We start from the raw sequence: 16,237 nt of genomic DNA, 5'->3' as shown, positions 1-16,237 counted from the left end.
AATGCTCAATTTGAAACATTTTCTCGTCAGAAAATACAATGTTCGGAAATTGGCCGCTTTCGGCCAAGTGAAGCAACTCCTTCGCCCTCCCAAGAGAGGTCATGCGCCTTTTGGATGTTGAAAGGCTAGACTTTGAGATCATTTTTCAGTATAGGTACGGTGGATGCTACGGTCAGATATTTTCAGTTATTTCGCCATTTGATTGGCATTTCTTCGGGGACTTCGCTCAAGTCGTTTCTTCACTTTTTGAGCCATTTCACGTGACGTTGCAGTCTTTTGATGACCACCCGCTTCGTGACGGGTATCATTGTAACGAGAGCACGAGTGCATTGTAAAAGGTGCTTGAGCTCACGAACATGCGCTGGTTGTGATTTTCCAGCAAAATATAATACAATCACACTATGTATTACGTTTGAAATCCATTACTGATTTTTTTTTCGTTTACTCTCGGCAAAATGGTTCCGCGCGCTTATAAACAATACTCTGGCCTGACTTTTAGCCAACTAGCAGACACCTGATGCCCGTGCATCAGCTGCGCGTGCGGTCTGAAGTTGGTTACACTTCGGGTGCCGGACCCTGTACATAAAATTAGTAAGGGGTTACACAAGTGAATATATATGCATGACCCTGTAGGACAGTATTCTGCTTCCAAATCGGTATCCTGCTAATGAATTCATTACCATGACTGATGAGTATTTCAAAGCAATTTCATGTTTTCTCGACATTAGTACTTGACGTGACAAATTTGGTAATTGAATAGATTTCGCGTTAATTTCCAAAACAAAAAAAACTGTTTGCAAACAGGAAAGTCGATCTAGATACATTATTGTTTATGTCATCACTGATTAATTTACAAAAAATTAACCGTGTTTAAGATATTCAATTCTAAAGATTATTTGAGAAAATAATTTTTTTTTTCGTCCGACTCTGTTTCTATTTTTAATGAAATAGTACGTTAATCAATAAAAATCACCAAAAAACTTTAATTAAACTCCTTGGCAAAGCTTCGAGTTAACGATTTTTCACTAAGTGTTTCCTACTTCTTATCATTAAAGAAAATGTTGTATGGAAATTATTCTGTAAATTATTTTAAAACTTGTATGTACTTTTATATATATATATAATTGGCGCGTACACCCTTTTTGGGTGTTTGACCGAGCTAGTCCTCCTATTTGTGGTGTGCGTCTTGTTGTTCCACAAATGGAGGGGCCTACAGTTTCAAGCCGACTCGGAACGGCAGATATTTTTATGAGGAGCTTTTTCATGGCAGAAATACACTCGGAGGTTTGCCATTGCCTGCCGAGGGGCGACCGCTATTAGAAAAATGTTTTTCTTAATTTTGGTGTTTCGCCGAGATTCGAACTAACGTTCGCTCTGTGAATTCCGAATGGTAATCACGCATCAACCCATTCGGCTACGGCGGACAACAATGTTTTTACAACAATGACTTTAAGTCATATATTCCTTTACCCGCATCTCGTCGTAGTTCTGTGCGAAGTTGGGAGCAAGCGCGTTGTACGCCATTTATGTCAATTTCCATAAGGTATTTTCGTATGCGACGTGTCAACTGTATCACATTTTGAGCATTCCAGCCTTCGCACCAAAGCGATTTCTGTATTTACGCACATCATCAATTACTGTAAGGTCTCCTTTTATGCGGGGGACAGGTTCTACAGAATAACACACATAAAAAATTCGCATTAAAAAAGACTTTACTTGCCTTGAAAAAGTAGGGGTACGTTCCGTAATTTTCTAAAATCGCATAAAATCGCACAAAACAACAAGCTAAAATTAACTTAAAGCCGCATAAAAAAATTTGCAGAAATTAAAAGAAATAGCCTGCATAATAAATTATTTCGAATGTCTGAAAGAATTTCATATAAAAGCTTAAAATAAAGTTGTATTCAAACTTAATTCATTTTGTTTTATTGAAAAGCCATAGAGTTTTAAATTTTTTATTCATCTAATCGCTATCTGATAATGGTTTGCACCATTTGCGAAGTGGTTCCAATCACCTTCATCATCAGCAGAGACTGTCTCTGCAATATATATTACCATACATATATTTACGGTAAAGGCGATGGATTTTCACAAACTCTCGCGCTTTCACAAACTTACCGTGTTGTGTGGCTCTTTCTTTTCTGACAATGTAATCGATAATTAAACTTTGCTATGATTGTCCAAGAAATTTTCGTATAAAATACAAACCGCACAACTTCAAAATCGCATAACAATAGTCCACAAACGAGACCTTACAGTATTTTGATAGATGGTGTGATTGATTGCCAGTTCACATGCTTGAAGTAGAGCTGCGAAATTCCTTTATCATACGAGTTTTTAAAAATAACTCGCCGTATGACGCCGTACAAAGCCGAGGCAGCCATGTGAATGAAGTTGTGTTCCATCATTAAGCGGAAGGATTGTACTTCAAAATAAAAAAACAGTTTGGAAAAATATTGAGTAGTTTCTTTTTTATAGCATTTTTAATTTCGTAAAGTTATATGGCGGACCCTATACATTTCCTCAAAAGCAATTTAGATGAAAACCATCAAATCTGAGTGGTTTAAACGAAGAATTCAGTCTCAGAAAAGCGTAATAAGAGTTGTTGGAATGCAAACACGATGCGCCAGATCTAGGTATGCCAGATTTGGAGGAGGAATGAAGTACTTGCTTTAGAGTTTAAAATGTTATAATTATTACCGTTGAAGATAAACCAACTATCATTCAAATGGTTTCGAACAAATTTCAAAAGAAGCAAACACAATTATTTTAACCACTTCATTAGATGGATGTTTATACCAAATTTATATAATTGGTGCGTACAGATATTTGATCGTGCTCTCCCTTCTATCAAGTTTTATCAAATGGATTTTTATGAGGATATTTTTCATGGCCGAAATACAATCGGAGGCTTTCATGGCACCACCGACGGTAATCACACACCAACTCATTCGGCTACTGCGGCCGCGGAAATGCTTTCTCCAAAATCAAGTAAAAACTCTTGCCTAGGCTTTCACAAATGATCTGATCTCACACCTGATTTCAACAGACATTATTACAATTGTCAACCACTGGGAAGCTAATTAAAACGCAACTATTTGTTCAACTAGTAATATTTGATCAACGTTCTTGCACATTTCTTCCAACAATATTATTTTTACATATATTTTAAGGGAATATAAATTTTGTAATCTCACCACGCAAACATTTTAGAATTGTGTACGCCGATTCACAATTGTTTTTTATGCCCACACTGGCATCCTTGCATTTCATCAATCCGGCGCGGTAATCATCCTTATAGTTATCGGGCAATATTAAATCCACCTGCTTTAACGAGGCCTCGTACAGAAATTTTCCCTTTTTCATCTACGTTGTAATAGAATAATTGTGGTTCGAAAAAAAACAGTTATCTGTTAAATCTAAATTAATATATGTAAGCAACTGTTGTTAGTACATTACCGTTTGCATCATTTCTAAAACGCAATTAATGTAGCATTTTACATCTTTGTTGTTGTCCGGTATATTGCCATCACGCAATTGGTCGGCCAGTTCTGAAAAACATTTCTACTTTAGTTACATTTTTATACAGTTAGAGCAAATGTTAGGACTACATAAACAGTTTTTACAAGGCGAAATGTGATTATTAAAGCTCTTTAGAATTTAATTTGAACTCTGAAGGTAATTGCATGACAGCGATGAGGAAAATATTATAGACTGATTGATGACGGTCTTCAGTATTTCATAAAACCCCTCAAAAAATACTTTATTTACATTTTTTTTTTTTTTTAAATTTCAGAATCCCTTTTCTTGGGACTTTAACTCCAGCAGGCAACCATGAATACTAGGAATGCCAATTTTTACAATTCTAGGATTTTCGGGATTCAGTTATTAGAACCCCGTTCTCCCGGGATTAGTCCTGCGAATTAAAAATTTTATATTTTTTGCTTATCTCGAAAAAAATTAAATGAAAAAAATTTTGGAACCTCTCCTACTACGAGGGGTGCCTTTTATATGTCGGGATTAGAGAACAAAAACAAATTTTAATCATCGAAAATCACTTTATTGTTTTTCAAAATATTCTCCATGAAGATCTATACACTTTTGCATGCGTTTGAACCAATTGTCGAAGCACTTTTGCCACTCTGAATGAGGTACCTCCAAAACATGCATTCTGAATGCCGCAACCGTTCTTCAGGTGTCGAAAAACGTTGACCTCTCAGTTTGTTTTTTACGTACGGGAATATAAAGAAGTCATTCGGTGCCAAGTCAGGACTATACGGCGGATGACCCATTAATTCGATGTTTTGGGTGCTCAAAAATGCTGTTGTTTGAGCCGATGTGTGAGAGCTCGCATTGTCCTGGTGAAGAGTGATTCGTCTTTGGCGATTGGTTTTTCTAATTTCTTGGAAGACAACTGGCAAACAAATGGTTGTGTACCACTCAGAATTTACTGTTCTGCGTTGTTCTAGTGGTACGGTTGCGACATGTCCAGTTTTTCCGAAAAAACAGGCGATCATTTGCTAGGAAGTACTTCGTGCGCGAACAACTTTTGTTGGATTTGGCTCATCTTGAAATACCCATACAGTCGACTGCTGTTTACTTTCGGGCTCATACGTGTAAATCCATGATTCATCACCTGTCACGATGTCTGATGTCATAGACGTGTTTCGAAGCACCGCGATCGTATTTTTTGAGCATTTCCTTCGACCAATCGACACGAGCCTTTGACAAATTTTGAGCGATTGACAAATTGTGTGGGATCCAACGCGAACAAATTTTTTTGACAGTCAAATGTTTATGCAATATTGAATGTATGCTGGTCCCACTAATGCCTAAGATTGTCTCAATCTCACGATAGGTCACATGACGATCTTGCAATATCAGTTCGTCAGTTCGCGCACAGCATCAATGGTTTTCGGAACAACAACTGATTTTGGACGACCTTCACGAAATTCGTCTTGGAGTGAACTACGACCACGATTGAATTCACCATACCATCGATAAACACTGGTCCTTGATGGAGCTTCATCGCCAAAAAATGAATTAAGTTCATCCATGCAATGTTGCTGAGTTAATCCACATCGAAAGTTGTAAAAAATAATCGCACGAAAATGTTCACGATTTAATTCCATTTTTGGACCGAGATGAATCTTTTAAGTTACTGTAAACAATACAAATAGCGCTGGTATTTCAAAACGTTCTGAGTACGTAAAAGCCAAAAAATGTCAAACTTTGCGATACAGCTGTCAGTTGCCAGATTGCAACACCAGGGTTGCCAAACCCCGACATATAAAATGCACCCCTCGTATTTAATAAATAATAAATTACTTAAATATTATGTCATTAGTAACAAAACCAAAAGCAATAGTTAAGTTTATACCCATTTAATAATACTTTAGGGTGTACATATCTGATCAAATAATTTAAGGTATGTATGTTGGAAAAATATCTATCAAAAAAACCTTAAAAAGTAAACAAATGGACTTTGTGGTTGAAAGAAGTTCATATATCCTTTAATCTCAAGCAACTTAAGCAGAACTGGTTGAAAGCTGAAAGCTGAAACTACTTAAGCCAGTGAAACTTTTAACAACAGAGACTTACAAGTATATGTATTGCTTTTTATAAAGGGTTTTTCAATTGACGCGGGTCGATTTTGGCGCCCTGTGGCAGCCATTTTGTTTTGGTGACATCTGTCAAATCTTTTGTTTATTATTCAGTTGCTTATGCCAAATCTTCATGTCAAGTTACACGATTGAACAGCACGTTCAAATGATAAAACTTTATTATCAAACTTTATTATTATACCTTGCGCGCATTGCGCCCATTTTTCGGTAGACGTGGTAGCCCTTCAAAGTCGACTCTTCAACGTTTGGCGGCCAAATTTGAGACGACCGGGTCAGTAAACAATCAGCCAACACCCGTACGTTCAAGGAACGCAAGATCAGCCGAGAACATTGCCGCGGTCCGTGAAAGTGTACAGCAGAACCCGAGGCAGTCTATTCCTCGCCGTGCACAAGAACTTGGCTTTTGCAGACTTCAACTTGGCGAATTTTGCGTCGGGACTTGGGCCTACACCCGTACAAGATCCAACTAACCCAGGAGCTCAAAGTTGATGACCACAGACAACGCCGTTTGTTCGCTGACTGGGCTTCGAATCGTTTGGAAGAGAACCCCAGTTTTGGGCGAAAAATCATCTTTAGTGACGAGGCGCATTTTTGAATGAATGGCTGTGTTAACATACAAAATTGCCGTATATGGGACGACACCAATCCACACGAGGTTCACCAGGTGATAATGCATCCTCAAAAAGTTACCGTTTGGTGTGGATTTTGGGCCGGCGGCGTCATTGGTCCGTACTTTTTTGAAAACGACGTTGGTGAGGCGGTCACCGTCAACAGCGAGCGCTACACAACGATGATAACCAATTTCTTATCAACGATGATAACCAATTTCTCATATTGAGCCATATGGACCTAGACGACATGTGGTTCCAGTAGGACGGCGCTACGTGCCACACAGCAAACGGCTACCCGCCCTTATTGAAAAACCCTTTATTAAAACCTTCAAACATGTCCATATATGTTAAAAAGTTAAAGTCAATGTCGCTTTTTGCTATAAAATGAGATTTTTCTGTCCATGATGCTGACTGCCGTCCATTCGATGTGAAAGATGCACCTATCGTTGAAAAAGTCAATGAAATTATGGAAAAGATTGACCAGGACCGTCACATAAGCTGCCATGACATCGCCAAGGCACTAAACAGTCATCATCAAACGGTTTTGATCAATTTAAAAAAGGCTGGTTACAAAAAGAAGCTCGATGCTTGGGTACCACATGAATTGTCTGTGAAAAATTTAATGGACCGAATTAACATCTGCGATTCTTTGCTGAAACGAAATGAAATCAGATTTCTGAAGCGAATGGTAACAGGAGATGAAAAGTGGATCAAATACGACAATAATGTGCGAAAAAGATCTTGATGCAAGGGTGGTGAAGCTCAAAAAATGGTCGCAAAGCCAGGATTGACGCCTCGAAAGGTTATGCTGTGTGTTTGGTGGGATTGGAAAGGAATCATCCACTATGAGCTGCTCCAGCCTGCTCGAACGAATGATTCTACACTTTACTGTCAACAACTGATGAGATTGAAACAAGCAATCGAAAAAAACGGCCAGAACTGATCAGCAGAAAGGGCGTCGTCTTCCATCAGGACAACGCTAGGCCACACACATCTATGATGACTCGGCAAAAACTGGGTGAGCTTGGCTGGGAAGTTTTGATGCATCCACCATATAGCCTTGATCTTGCACCATCGGACTACCATTTGTTTCGGTCAATGCAAAACTCCCTTAATGGAGTAAAGTTGGCTTCAAGAGAAGCCTGTGAAAATTACTTGTCGCAGTTTTTCGACGAGAAACCACAAAAGTTTTACACTGATGGAATAATGTCTCTAGAAGAAAAATGGCAAAAAGTGGTCAACCAAAATGGTACATATTTGGTTTAATAAAGTTCACTATAAATATAAAAAAATGAGTTGAAGTTTGATTAGAAATACGAAAAGACTTTTTCGACTACCCAATATATGAATTCCTTTCATTCCAGGTGGAGCGTAGGGCCAAACCAGACAGACAAAATAGATACAACTTAAAATTTTTGTTTGCTAGAAACCGTAATAAGTATTAGCATAAAATAAAATCTAGCTAGAAAGTTTGAGAATTTTTAACAATTAAAAAAAGACAATAAAAAGAGGTTGTCTGTAAAGTCGGTTTACTGACGATAGTTTAACGTGATAACGTCATAAGAAAATACTGATTGAATGGTTGCATTTTTCAAAAGAAAATTTTAATTTTATTTGTTTGATTTTGTATGGATATAGAGAATGAGTTAACATTAACATAACATAATATACTTTAACATAACATAACATAACATAACATAACATAACATAACATAACATAACATAACATAACATAACATAACATAACATATCATAACATAACATAACATGCTGTTATGGCTACATGGAATTATAAGACGTTATCACATCAAAAAATAATAATAACATTAAAACAACAGGTATTATTAACAAACTTGATTTTATTTTAAATTCTTCAAGTGAATCAAATTAATAATAATCAATAAGAAGGCATATGCAAATACAAATACGTGAATTTATATATGTACATATGCGCATATATGTACATACACATATACGCTCACTTAAGTAGGAGAGAGCAAGATGTCGAACGTTGCCGTTCGTTTGCTTTGTTTGCTTTGTCGTTCGTTCCGCGCTTTCGCTTGCAGTTCATTCAAGGTAACGGCAATGAGCAAGGTAACGACAAATGATCAAGGTAACACTAATGAGCAAGGTAACGGCACATTTTTTCGTGCGTGCAGCCTGTTAAATCGAATTATAAGACGTTATCACGTCAATAATTAATTATCTCATTTGCTAAGCAAAAGAAAAATCTTCGGATTTCAGACCAAAAAATTATTGTTCTAAAAATACTCAAACTAGCTTACACTATTATGGGAATATTCAATTTGGAACACACAACTTAACTTAATATTACAATCGACGTATTTCATTAAGTGGAGTGGATTGAAGTGGATGTATATATTCATTTAAGAAGTCAGCCTATGTGACCATTGAATATTTTTGTTGGAACCTTTCATACCTCGCCAGTCATAAAAGATAAAGTAAAAGTAGGAGGTTGGGTAGTATGAAAACATAGAGTGATTGCGATCTAAACGGCGTTCTGTATCTCAATATGGCGCCCTCCATCACTTAAGACACCTTCAGGGAAAAAGAAAAAACGTTGTTAAATTCCTTGTTCTAAGCATTAATGGCACCAGCTAAAAATTAAAACAGAGGACTGGATGCAGTGCTGTAAATCTAGTGCCATCTATGTGTTAGGCCCGGGACTTTTCAGCTCATGTATTATAGCATAATTTTTTTGCCAGAAATTTGGCAGAGATATTCAGTATTTATATATACATATATGCATATGTATATACATATATGTATAGTAAAACTGTAGAAATGCGATTTTGAAAAGTACCTATGTGATATATCATTTACTCTTCCAACACCCCCCAAACATATTCATTCTGCTCGGCCACAGCGTGACTCTGAAGGCGAAGTTTTGTCTATTGCAACTTGCCATTTCTCTTTGTGTAAGAATATAAATGAGCTTACTGAAATTCAAAATTCCTTCAGACGTGGTACAAAGGAAATAGGATATGTCCTGTATATATCGTCCCCTAGTATAACAATAGCCTATGTGCTCATAGGCTATTATTTTTTTATTGAATTTTTGGATTCTCCATTGTCGATTTATAGGCTATTTTAATACTTAGGGGACGATATATAAACCAACTTTGAGAAGTGGTTACAAAAAACAGTAAAAGAGAATGGCGAAATTTTCAGCAGCCTGTTCAAATTTTAATTTTGCTTAGAAGAAAGTGTAGATTTTGCCTGCAATACTGTAATCGGCATACTATAGCACCCACTTCCAGAGAACCGGGTGTTTTTAAGAGCTTGAGAATTTTAAATTATAATACAGTATATACAAAACAGAAATACTGTTGGATTGAATTTTTTTATTATAATCTGGTATATAATATAATATTTAAATACTTTTTTTACATATCTGAATAATAAGTCTAAATAAGCCCAATCAGCAAAAATGCGACGCGACCGATGGTAATTTGGCTTCAATTCTTGCATGAGCTGTATTTATAAACACGTAAGCCAAGATCTTTATGTCAAATTTTCCAATAAACTGAAAACGAGACAAATCGACATTTTAGCGTCTTCTATATCACTTCGCTCTATGAACTTCGTGAACAGATTTATTTGTTTTATTTTTTATTTTTTCAAAGTAAATTTCCACATTTTTGAAGCCTTGTTCTAGCGTTAAACGATTCATGATGACTTCACAAACCTTATTGAACAGAAATGTAAACACAGTTTATCATTCTCGGCTGTTAAACCATAGTTATCGATATCGATAATTCTCATGCAACTATAAAACACCCAATAGAAGACTAGACCAACTGTACGCAACTCAATATAGCCATAGCCTTCGATCGCAATAGTCTTTTGTTGTTTATTTCACCGGTCTAGAGAGATGAAAATGTTAACTGTTTTTTTTTTTTGTTGTCAGTGCATTCTTATTCCAAAGTATTCAAAATACCTATCTTGCTGATCTGGCTGAACTCGGCTAACCAAAAAGGAGCTGAACGACCCGAATTTTGAAAGAAAAAGTCATTGGTACTCCATCAAGGCATGCATCGCCTGAGAATAGATAGGAATGTTCCATAAAGATCGCTGTTTCTAAAACCCGTTTTTTTATTTGATTAATCCACTTTTTAAATGTTTTTTTTTCGGGTGTTAATATTTTTTTCCCCGCTCTAAACCGAAAACAAATTTGGGTTTGTACATGCCCATAATTATTTTGTATGTATTCGGGAGAAGACTTAATTTGTATGGCAGTTTTGTTTTTTGGCTTATCTACCGATTTTGAATAGTGGTTTTAACTGTTAAGTAGAACAAAATGTCATTCAAAACTATTAGAATTATGGCGACTTAAGTTCTCTGCGGCTATACTCGTATTTCACAACAAATACCAACAAAGAAATCACTTGTAAGATATGTGGCGTGTTGGTAAAATTTGAAATAACACCTTCGAATTTAAAAGGTCACCGCCAACGCAAACACTTGGCTAGTTTTTTGTGGTTTCTAAGATCGGTAAACTTTAAAACTGGAACAAAAAATGCCAATTAATCGAAAAACTGAACCCAAAAGGGTTCTAGCCAAGTACAGCACACCGAACATGCGGGATCTTGCATTGTGAGATGACTAACTTTTTCCTAAGTTGAAACTTGCGTTAAAAATTAATAAAATTTGAGTTCGTTTAAGGTGTGAAGAGAAAGTAGTAGAGCTTTGCCGAAGAAAGAAGACAACAAACACTATTTCGAAAGATGTAAGATTCACGTGAAGTGCTGTAGGGATAATAACTAATTATGAACGAAATCAAAAAACAAATATTCTAGAGCTTTAATTGCCGTATTTTATGTCTTGAAAAGCGCGTTGTATGTACCATAGCTTCTACTCAAATATGAACGAGACGGTATCAATAAAACGGTCCGCGGATGACATAGGGCAAAAATAATTTTTTTGTTTTTTGGTAGGACTGTTATAAGCTTACATGGCAAATTTCAGCGTGATATGTCACATAGTTTGTTTTCTGTGCTACTGTAAACAAGTCAAGCTCGAGTGTGTTCTTCGAATTCTCTTTTATGACTTCAATTGTCTCAAATGTGTTGAGCTTGGGAAACAGGAAAAAGTCACATGGAGCCATATCAGGCGAATACGGTGCTTGCGGAATGATATTAACATTATTTTTGTTCAAATAATCGCGAACAAGGCGTGATGTGTGAGCTGGTGCATTATCGTGATGCAAGAACCATGACTTGTTGTCCCACAATTCCTTCTTTTAAGACGAATGTTCTCGCGCAAACGCTTTAAAACGTCTAAATAATATTCAGCGTTAACCGATTTTGCGATTTGTGCGATTTTCAAGCACAATTTCCTTTAATTTTCCGATGTTTTCGTCGTTTACTGATGTTTCTGGACGACGTTCATGAGGCAGGTTTTCAACCGATGTACGGCCCTCTTTGAACGATTTGTACCACTGGAAAACACGTGCACGCGATAGAGCAGAGTCTCCATAGGTTGTCTGCAACATTTTTAAGGCGTCTGAAGCCTTCTAACAAAATTTCAAACAAATTCTTTGTTCAACTTGAATTTCCATCGTTAAATTCGAAGAACACACTCGAGCTTGACTTGTTTACAGTAGCACAGAAAACAAACTATGTGACATATCACGCTGAAATTTGCCATGTAAGCTTATAACAGTCCTACCAAAAAACAAAAAAATTATTTTTGTCATATGCCATCCGCGGTCCGTTTTATTGATACCGTCTCGTTCATATTTGAGCAGAAGTTACTTTTCATAAGCCAAGGAAAGCCATATAAAATATTATATTAAGTAATTTTCGGGTCTGCCTTTTTCAATTGAACAAAGTGAAATGTTCTTCTACCAAAAATAGTAGGTAAAAAAAATAATATTAAAATATGATTTTACCTATAGAAATTTTTGGAAATCTTGGCAAACACACATCTCGCATTAATTTGGCTGTGGTCCACATTTGTGCCTCAGTGACCTGAAAAAAAGTTTTAAAAATGCAAAATGAAAAATGAAATAAAAATCGATAACATTAGATTTAAAAACCGAACTAGAAACAAAAAAGTAAATTAAAGTCAAAAAATGAGCATCCGTTTTTAATTACTTTTTTAAAGCCCAAGTAGTTTCACTTCCGTTAGGAATCGCCACAATAAGCAAAAACCTGGCTTAATAAATTTACATGATTGTTTATAAATTTTATATGCTCTTGCAGGTCTTGTACATGTAAATATCACTCATTTGCAGGAAGAGTACGAGTATCATAGTCCAAAAAATTTTAATTTGAGATAAGTACGCAGAAATTATCGCCAGCAGTTCTCCTGCACTGTAGCAAAAATTCTAAGCAAAATCTATTAACAAAATTCGTTAATTCAATATTTTAAGGCCGGTTTTCTCGATATATTGTTGCGATAAATGTTGCGAAATTGTGAAATCACGAACGAACACAAAAACTCCAAATGCAGTTTTTTGTTCGTTTTTCGTACCAAAAGCGCTTACTTAAACGCGGTGCCGTGCCAACAATTTATATTTGTGTGGGTAATTTCTTATGTTTGTCACTTGCTTTCGCTAACTTTTGCTCTTCTTTTTGTTTGATTATGTTTCCGTCACGCCCCTTGGGAAGGTATACCTAGTCTTGCATTCTATCATTCTTGTTCATTCAGCTATAACCTCTCCTCAAAACCTTCCACACTTGACTATAACAGAATCAGCAGTTGAGCTAACGTAATTTTTGGATTTTGGTTAGCAAACAAATTGTAAATCTTTTGTATAGGGTGGGCCATGTAAAATTTGCTTTATGATTTGGCTATAAAAAAAAAACTAGTCAATATTTTTCGAACTTTTTTTTTTAATTTGAAGATTGAACATTGTTATTTATGAATGAAAAATAATATCGTGTAAATGGCTGCCACGACTGGCCTTGCAGTCGGCCAATCGATCAACCCAATTTTTAAGCACATTTTCGATTGTTTGGGCTCCAATTTCATGAATGGCAACCTCGATTTCGTGTTTTAAAGCATCAATCGTCTCTGGATGGTTCGCATAGCATTTGTCCTTAACGGCTCCTCACAAAAAATAGTTCAACGGGCTTAAATCACAGCTCCGAGGCGGAGAATTGATATCGGAATTTCGGCGGATTATTCGGTTTTCAAAAACGGTAGTCAAAAGTTCGAGGGTATAGTAACTTTGGCAGTGTGACAAGTGGCACCATCCTGTTGAAACCAAGTGTCGTCCATGTCATCCTCTTCAATTTTTAGAAACAATGTCACGGTAACGCTCGCCATTTACTGTAACCTCAAAGAAGTGCGTGAAATGTTCAATGATGACGAGTTGAGGTTGTTGGATGTTCACGCACATTTTCGGCTACAGCAGCAATGTTTTCGGGTGTACCTACAGTGCGTTCACGTGTTGTTTTATCCATTAACGATCCACTTTCACGAACACGATTAACAAATTGATCCACAAACTGTCTTGTTGGCAAATCTTTTTTTTTTTTTAATTTTTTTTTCAAATTTTTCACAGTTTGAGTAGAAGACTCACCACTTTGGAAATAGGTTTTCAATACTTCCCAATTTTGTTCAAGCGTATAGCGTCCCATTTCGTAAATGTCAAACCTTTAAGTAAATTATGAACACATTTGACATGTAATTTGTGTTACCATTCTCAAAAAAACAGGTGGTTCAAAAAGCAAACGCTATATGGCTCACCCGTTGATAACTGCCTTGTTGGCAAAAACCTAAAACTTTCGCTATTTTGACACTCTCTTCGTATATCTCACACATCTCATTTGTATTTATTATACGTCACGGCAAAGTTACTCTAATTTTTCTACTACAATTTGGAGAATCTTGTATTCTGTCATTATGACTATTTTCGAGAGAAGAATCTTCATTACAAACTAGTAAACTCAAGCATGAACTCCACATATAAATCTCTCTAATTTTTGGCGATCCGTATTAAATGAAGCTCTGAACTACCTTCAGCTAATAAATGATTACGCACATTTTTTCTGCTGGTTGTTATTGAACGCAAACAAATAATTTAAAACATGAATTTGAAGCATCGGTTTCAGGAAAGAGCATTATACAATTGAGCAGATCCTTCGACTCGCCAGTTGACCAAAAACACATTTGTTGACCAGTTTTCTTGGGCATGAATAGCCTAGCTACAGATCTTAGCTTTCTTGCGAATTGCCTAATGCAAGCTCTGCCGCAATGAATAGTTAGATTAATCTAAACCTTTTTCTCCACAAAATTTGGTTTTTTGGATTATGGCACAATTGAAGTAAATGAGCGATATACATACATATCTGTATTTATTATACTTCCCTAACACTTTTTATAAAATTTTTAATTTCAATGCATTCAGTTTCAATATTTACAAATGTAGTATTTAACTTCAGCAGATTTAGGGCGAATTTCGTTAAAAAATATATTTGAAACCTCTTGCTTAAAACCAACGCCATTTCACACCGGATTAGGAAGTTTTCAGTCTGCTGTACGAGTATATTGTGTAAACGCGTAAATTTTAATTCAAAGCGGTTTGTTGTTGAATAGTAATTTCTTTATTCACTTAACTCTTTTACCATTTAATTGACCTGCCTCTTAGCAATTTTGGCTTAAAATATTTGCCTTTGATGGGTACGAGTACTTTAACCCTAAAATAGAAATTCTTGATCAGCCACAGAATTTTCCAACTTACGCCTGCGAAAGCTGGATAAGCGTAAAAAAGCGCAATGAAAGATGTTAGCAAAACTTTAGAATAATTCATTTTATATAATTTAACTGATTCTTAAAAGCTTAAAAAGAAGAATGCCGCACACACCACCAATAAAATTCAATTGAAACTGAAAAAGAGTTGGAAATTCTGTTTTAATATATCAGGAATTTTTGGCAATTACTCGCACGAATGACAACCAAAAATTATAAAATGCTAAATTAACGGGTGCAAGTCAATTAAAAATTGTCTGAGAACGGAGTCTGATTAAAAAGAAAATCACAAAAAATAATTAATCAGCTCATCATTAGGTCAATCACCTACAAAACAAACGAAAAAAAACGTGGAAATGAAGTGAGCAAATTCTAGACTATTACAAAACACACATACATACATATCTACACAGTATGTTCAATAAATAACATAACTTTTCAGATGTAGAATAAAACACGTTTCGTACTGTGTTCGAAAGTTATTTTTTATTCAAAATAGTCTCCATTTAACTCGATATAACGTAAAGAACGATCAACCAATTTCTGCAGTCTATGCATCTTTATGTTCTTTAACACCTGTGTCACGGCTGCTTGAATAAAACGCACCTTTCATGGCAGTTTTCAATTTAGGGAACAGAAAATAGTCGCATGGTGATAGATCAGGAGAATACGGAGGGTGGTCGATGACACAAATATGTTTTTGCATCAAAAATTCATGAACATTTTTGGTTTTGTGAAGTGGTGCATTATCATGCAATAAAAATAGCTGTTTCGCCTCTGGATGTTCAGGTCTTACACGAACAATTCTTGACCACAAACGATGTAAAATTTGTAAATAGTATTCTCCATTAAGGGGGGGGGGGGGTAACGTTAATTCATGGAAAAAAAGGCACATTTTTATGATTTTTTTTTTATGACACAGTTAAAATTTATTCGTCAAATCTTTTACTACATAAAACTATAGCACTTGAAGTATATTTTGTGAAATTTCCATCCAAAAATATTTAAAAATACGGCAATGGCAGAAATTATTCGAACGCATCTCAAAAAAAGTAGTTTTGCGGTGCCCCTCATAACTCGGTGTTAAATCATCTGAAATCAAAAAACCAAAGTTATTTCGTTAGATAATCGTTTTCTCCGGGTAACGACGAGAGGGCTTTTTGAAATTAAAATTTTTTCGATTTTTGGGAACACGTTAAAGTCAAAAACACGATTTTCGCGTAAAAAATCGGTGAATTAGTTACCGTAAAAACAAAAGTATCAACAAATTCGAAAAAAACT

The 16,237-nt window shown here is 35.8% G+C and overlaps 1 protein-coding gene across 1 annotated transcript; it reads right to left on the bottom strand.

Moving 5' to 3' along the window:
• Positions 1-3,168: 3,168 nt before the first annotated feature.
• Positions 3,169-15,017, bottom strand: LOC129238011 (general odorant-binding protein 19a-like). The gene is made up of 4 exons (XM_054873038.1): positions 14,949-15,017; positions 12,150-12,228; positions 3,460-3,551; positions 3,169-3,366 (listed from the first exon to the last, which is right to left on the bottom strand). Exons 1-4 carry the CDS (start codon positions 15,015-15,017, stop codon positions 3,169-3,171), a joined length of 438 nt encoding a protein of 145 aa, XP_054729013.1.
• Positions 15,018-16,237: the final 1,220 nt, after the last annotated feature.

Source organism: Anastrepha obliqua, chromosome 2 (genome assembly GCF_027943255.1).
Source record: "Anastrepha obliqua isolate idAnaObli1 chromosome 2, idAnaObli1_1.0, whole genome shotgun sequence".
Classification (NCBI taxonomy): domain Eukaryota; kingdom Metazoa; phylum Arthropoda; class Insecta; order Diptera; family Tephritidae; genus Anastrepha; species Anastrepha obliqua.
Note: the sequence above shows the minus strand (reverse complement) of the source record. Positions and strands in the feature narration are given on the sequence as shown.

Excerpts from the sequence above, each read along its gene's own strand:
- LOC129238011 (XM_054873038.1), bottom strand. The coding sequence starts at position 15,017 with ATGAATTATTCTAAAGTTTTGCTAACATCTTTCATTGCGCTTTTTTAC. Across the intron at positions 12,229-14,948 it reads CTTATCCAGCTTTCGCAGGC|GTCACTGAGGCACAAATGTG; the intron begins GTAAGTTGGAAA and ends ACTTTTTTTCAG. Across the intron at positions 3,367-3,459 it reads TTTTAGAAATGATGCAAACG|ATGAAAAAGGGAAAATTTCT; the intron begins GTAATGTACTAA and ends ATTACAACGTAG.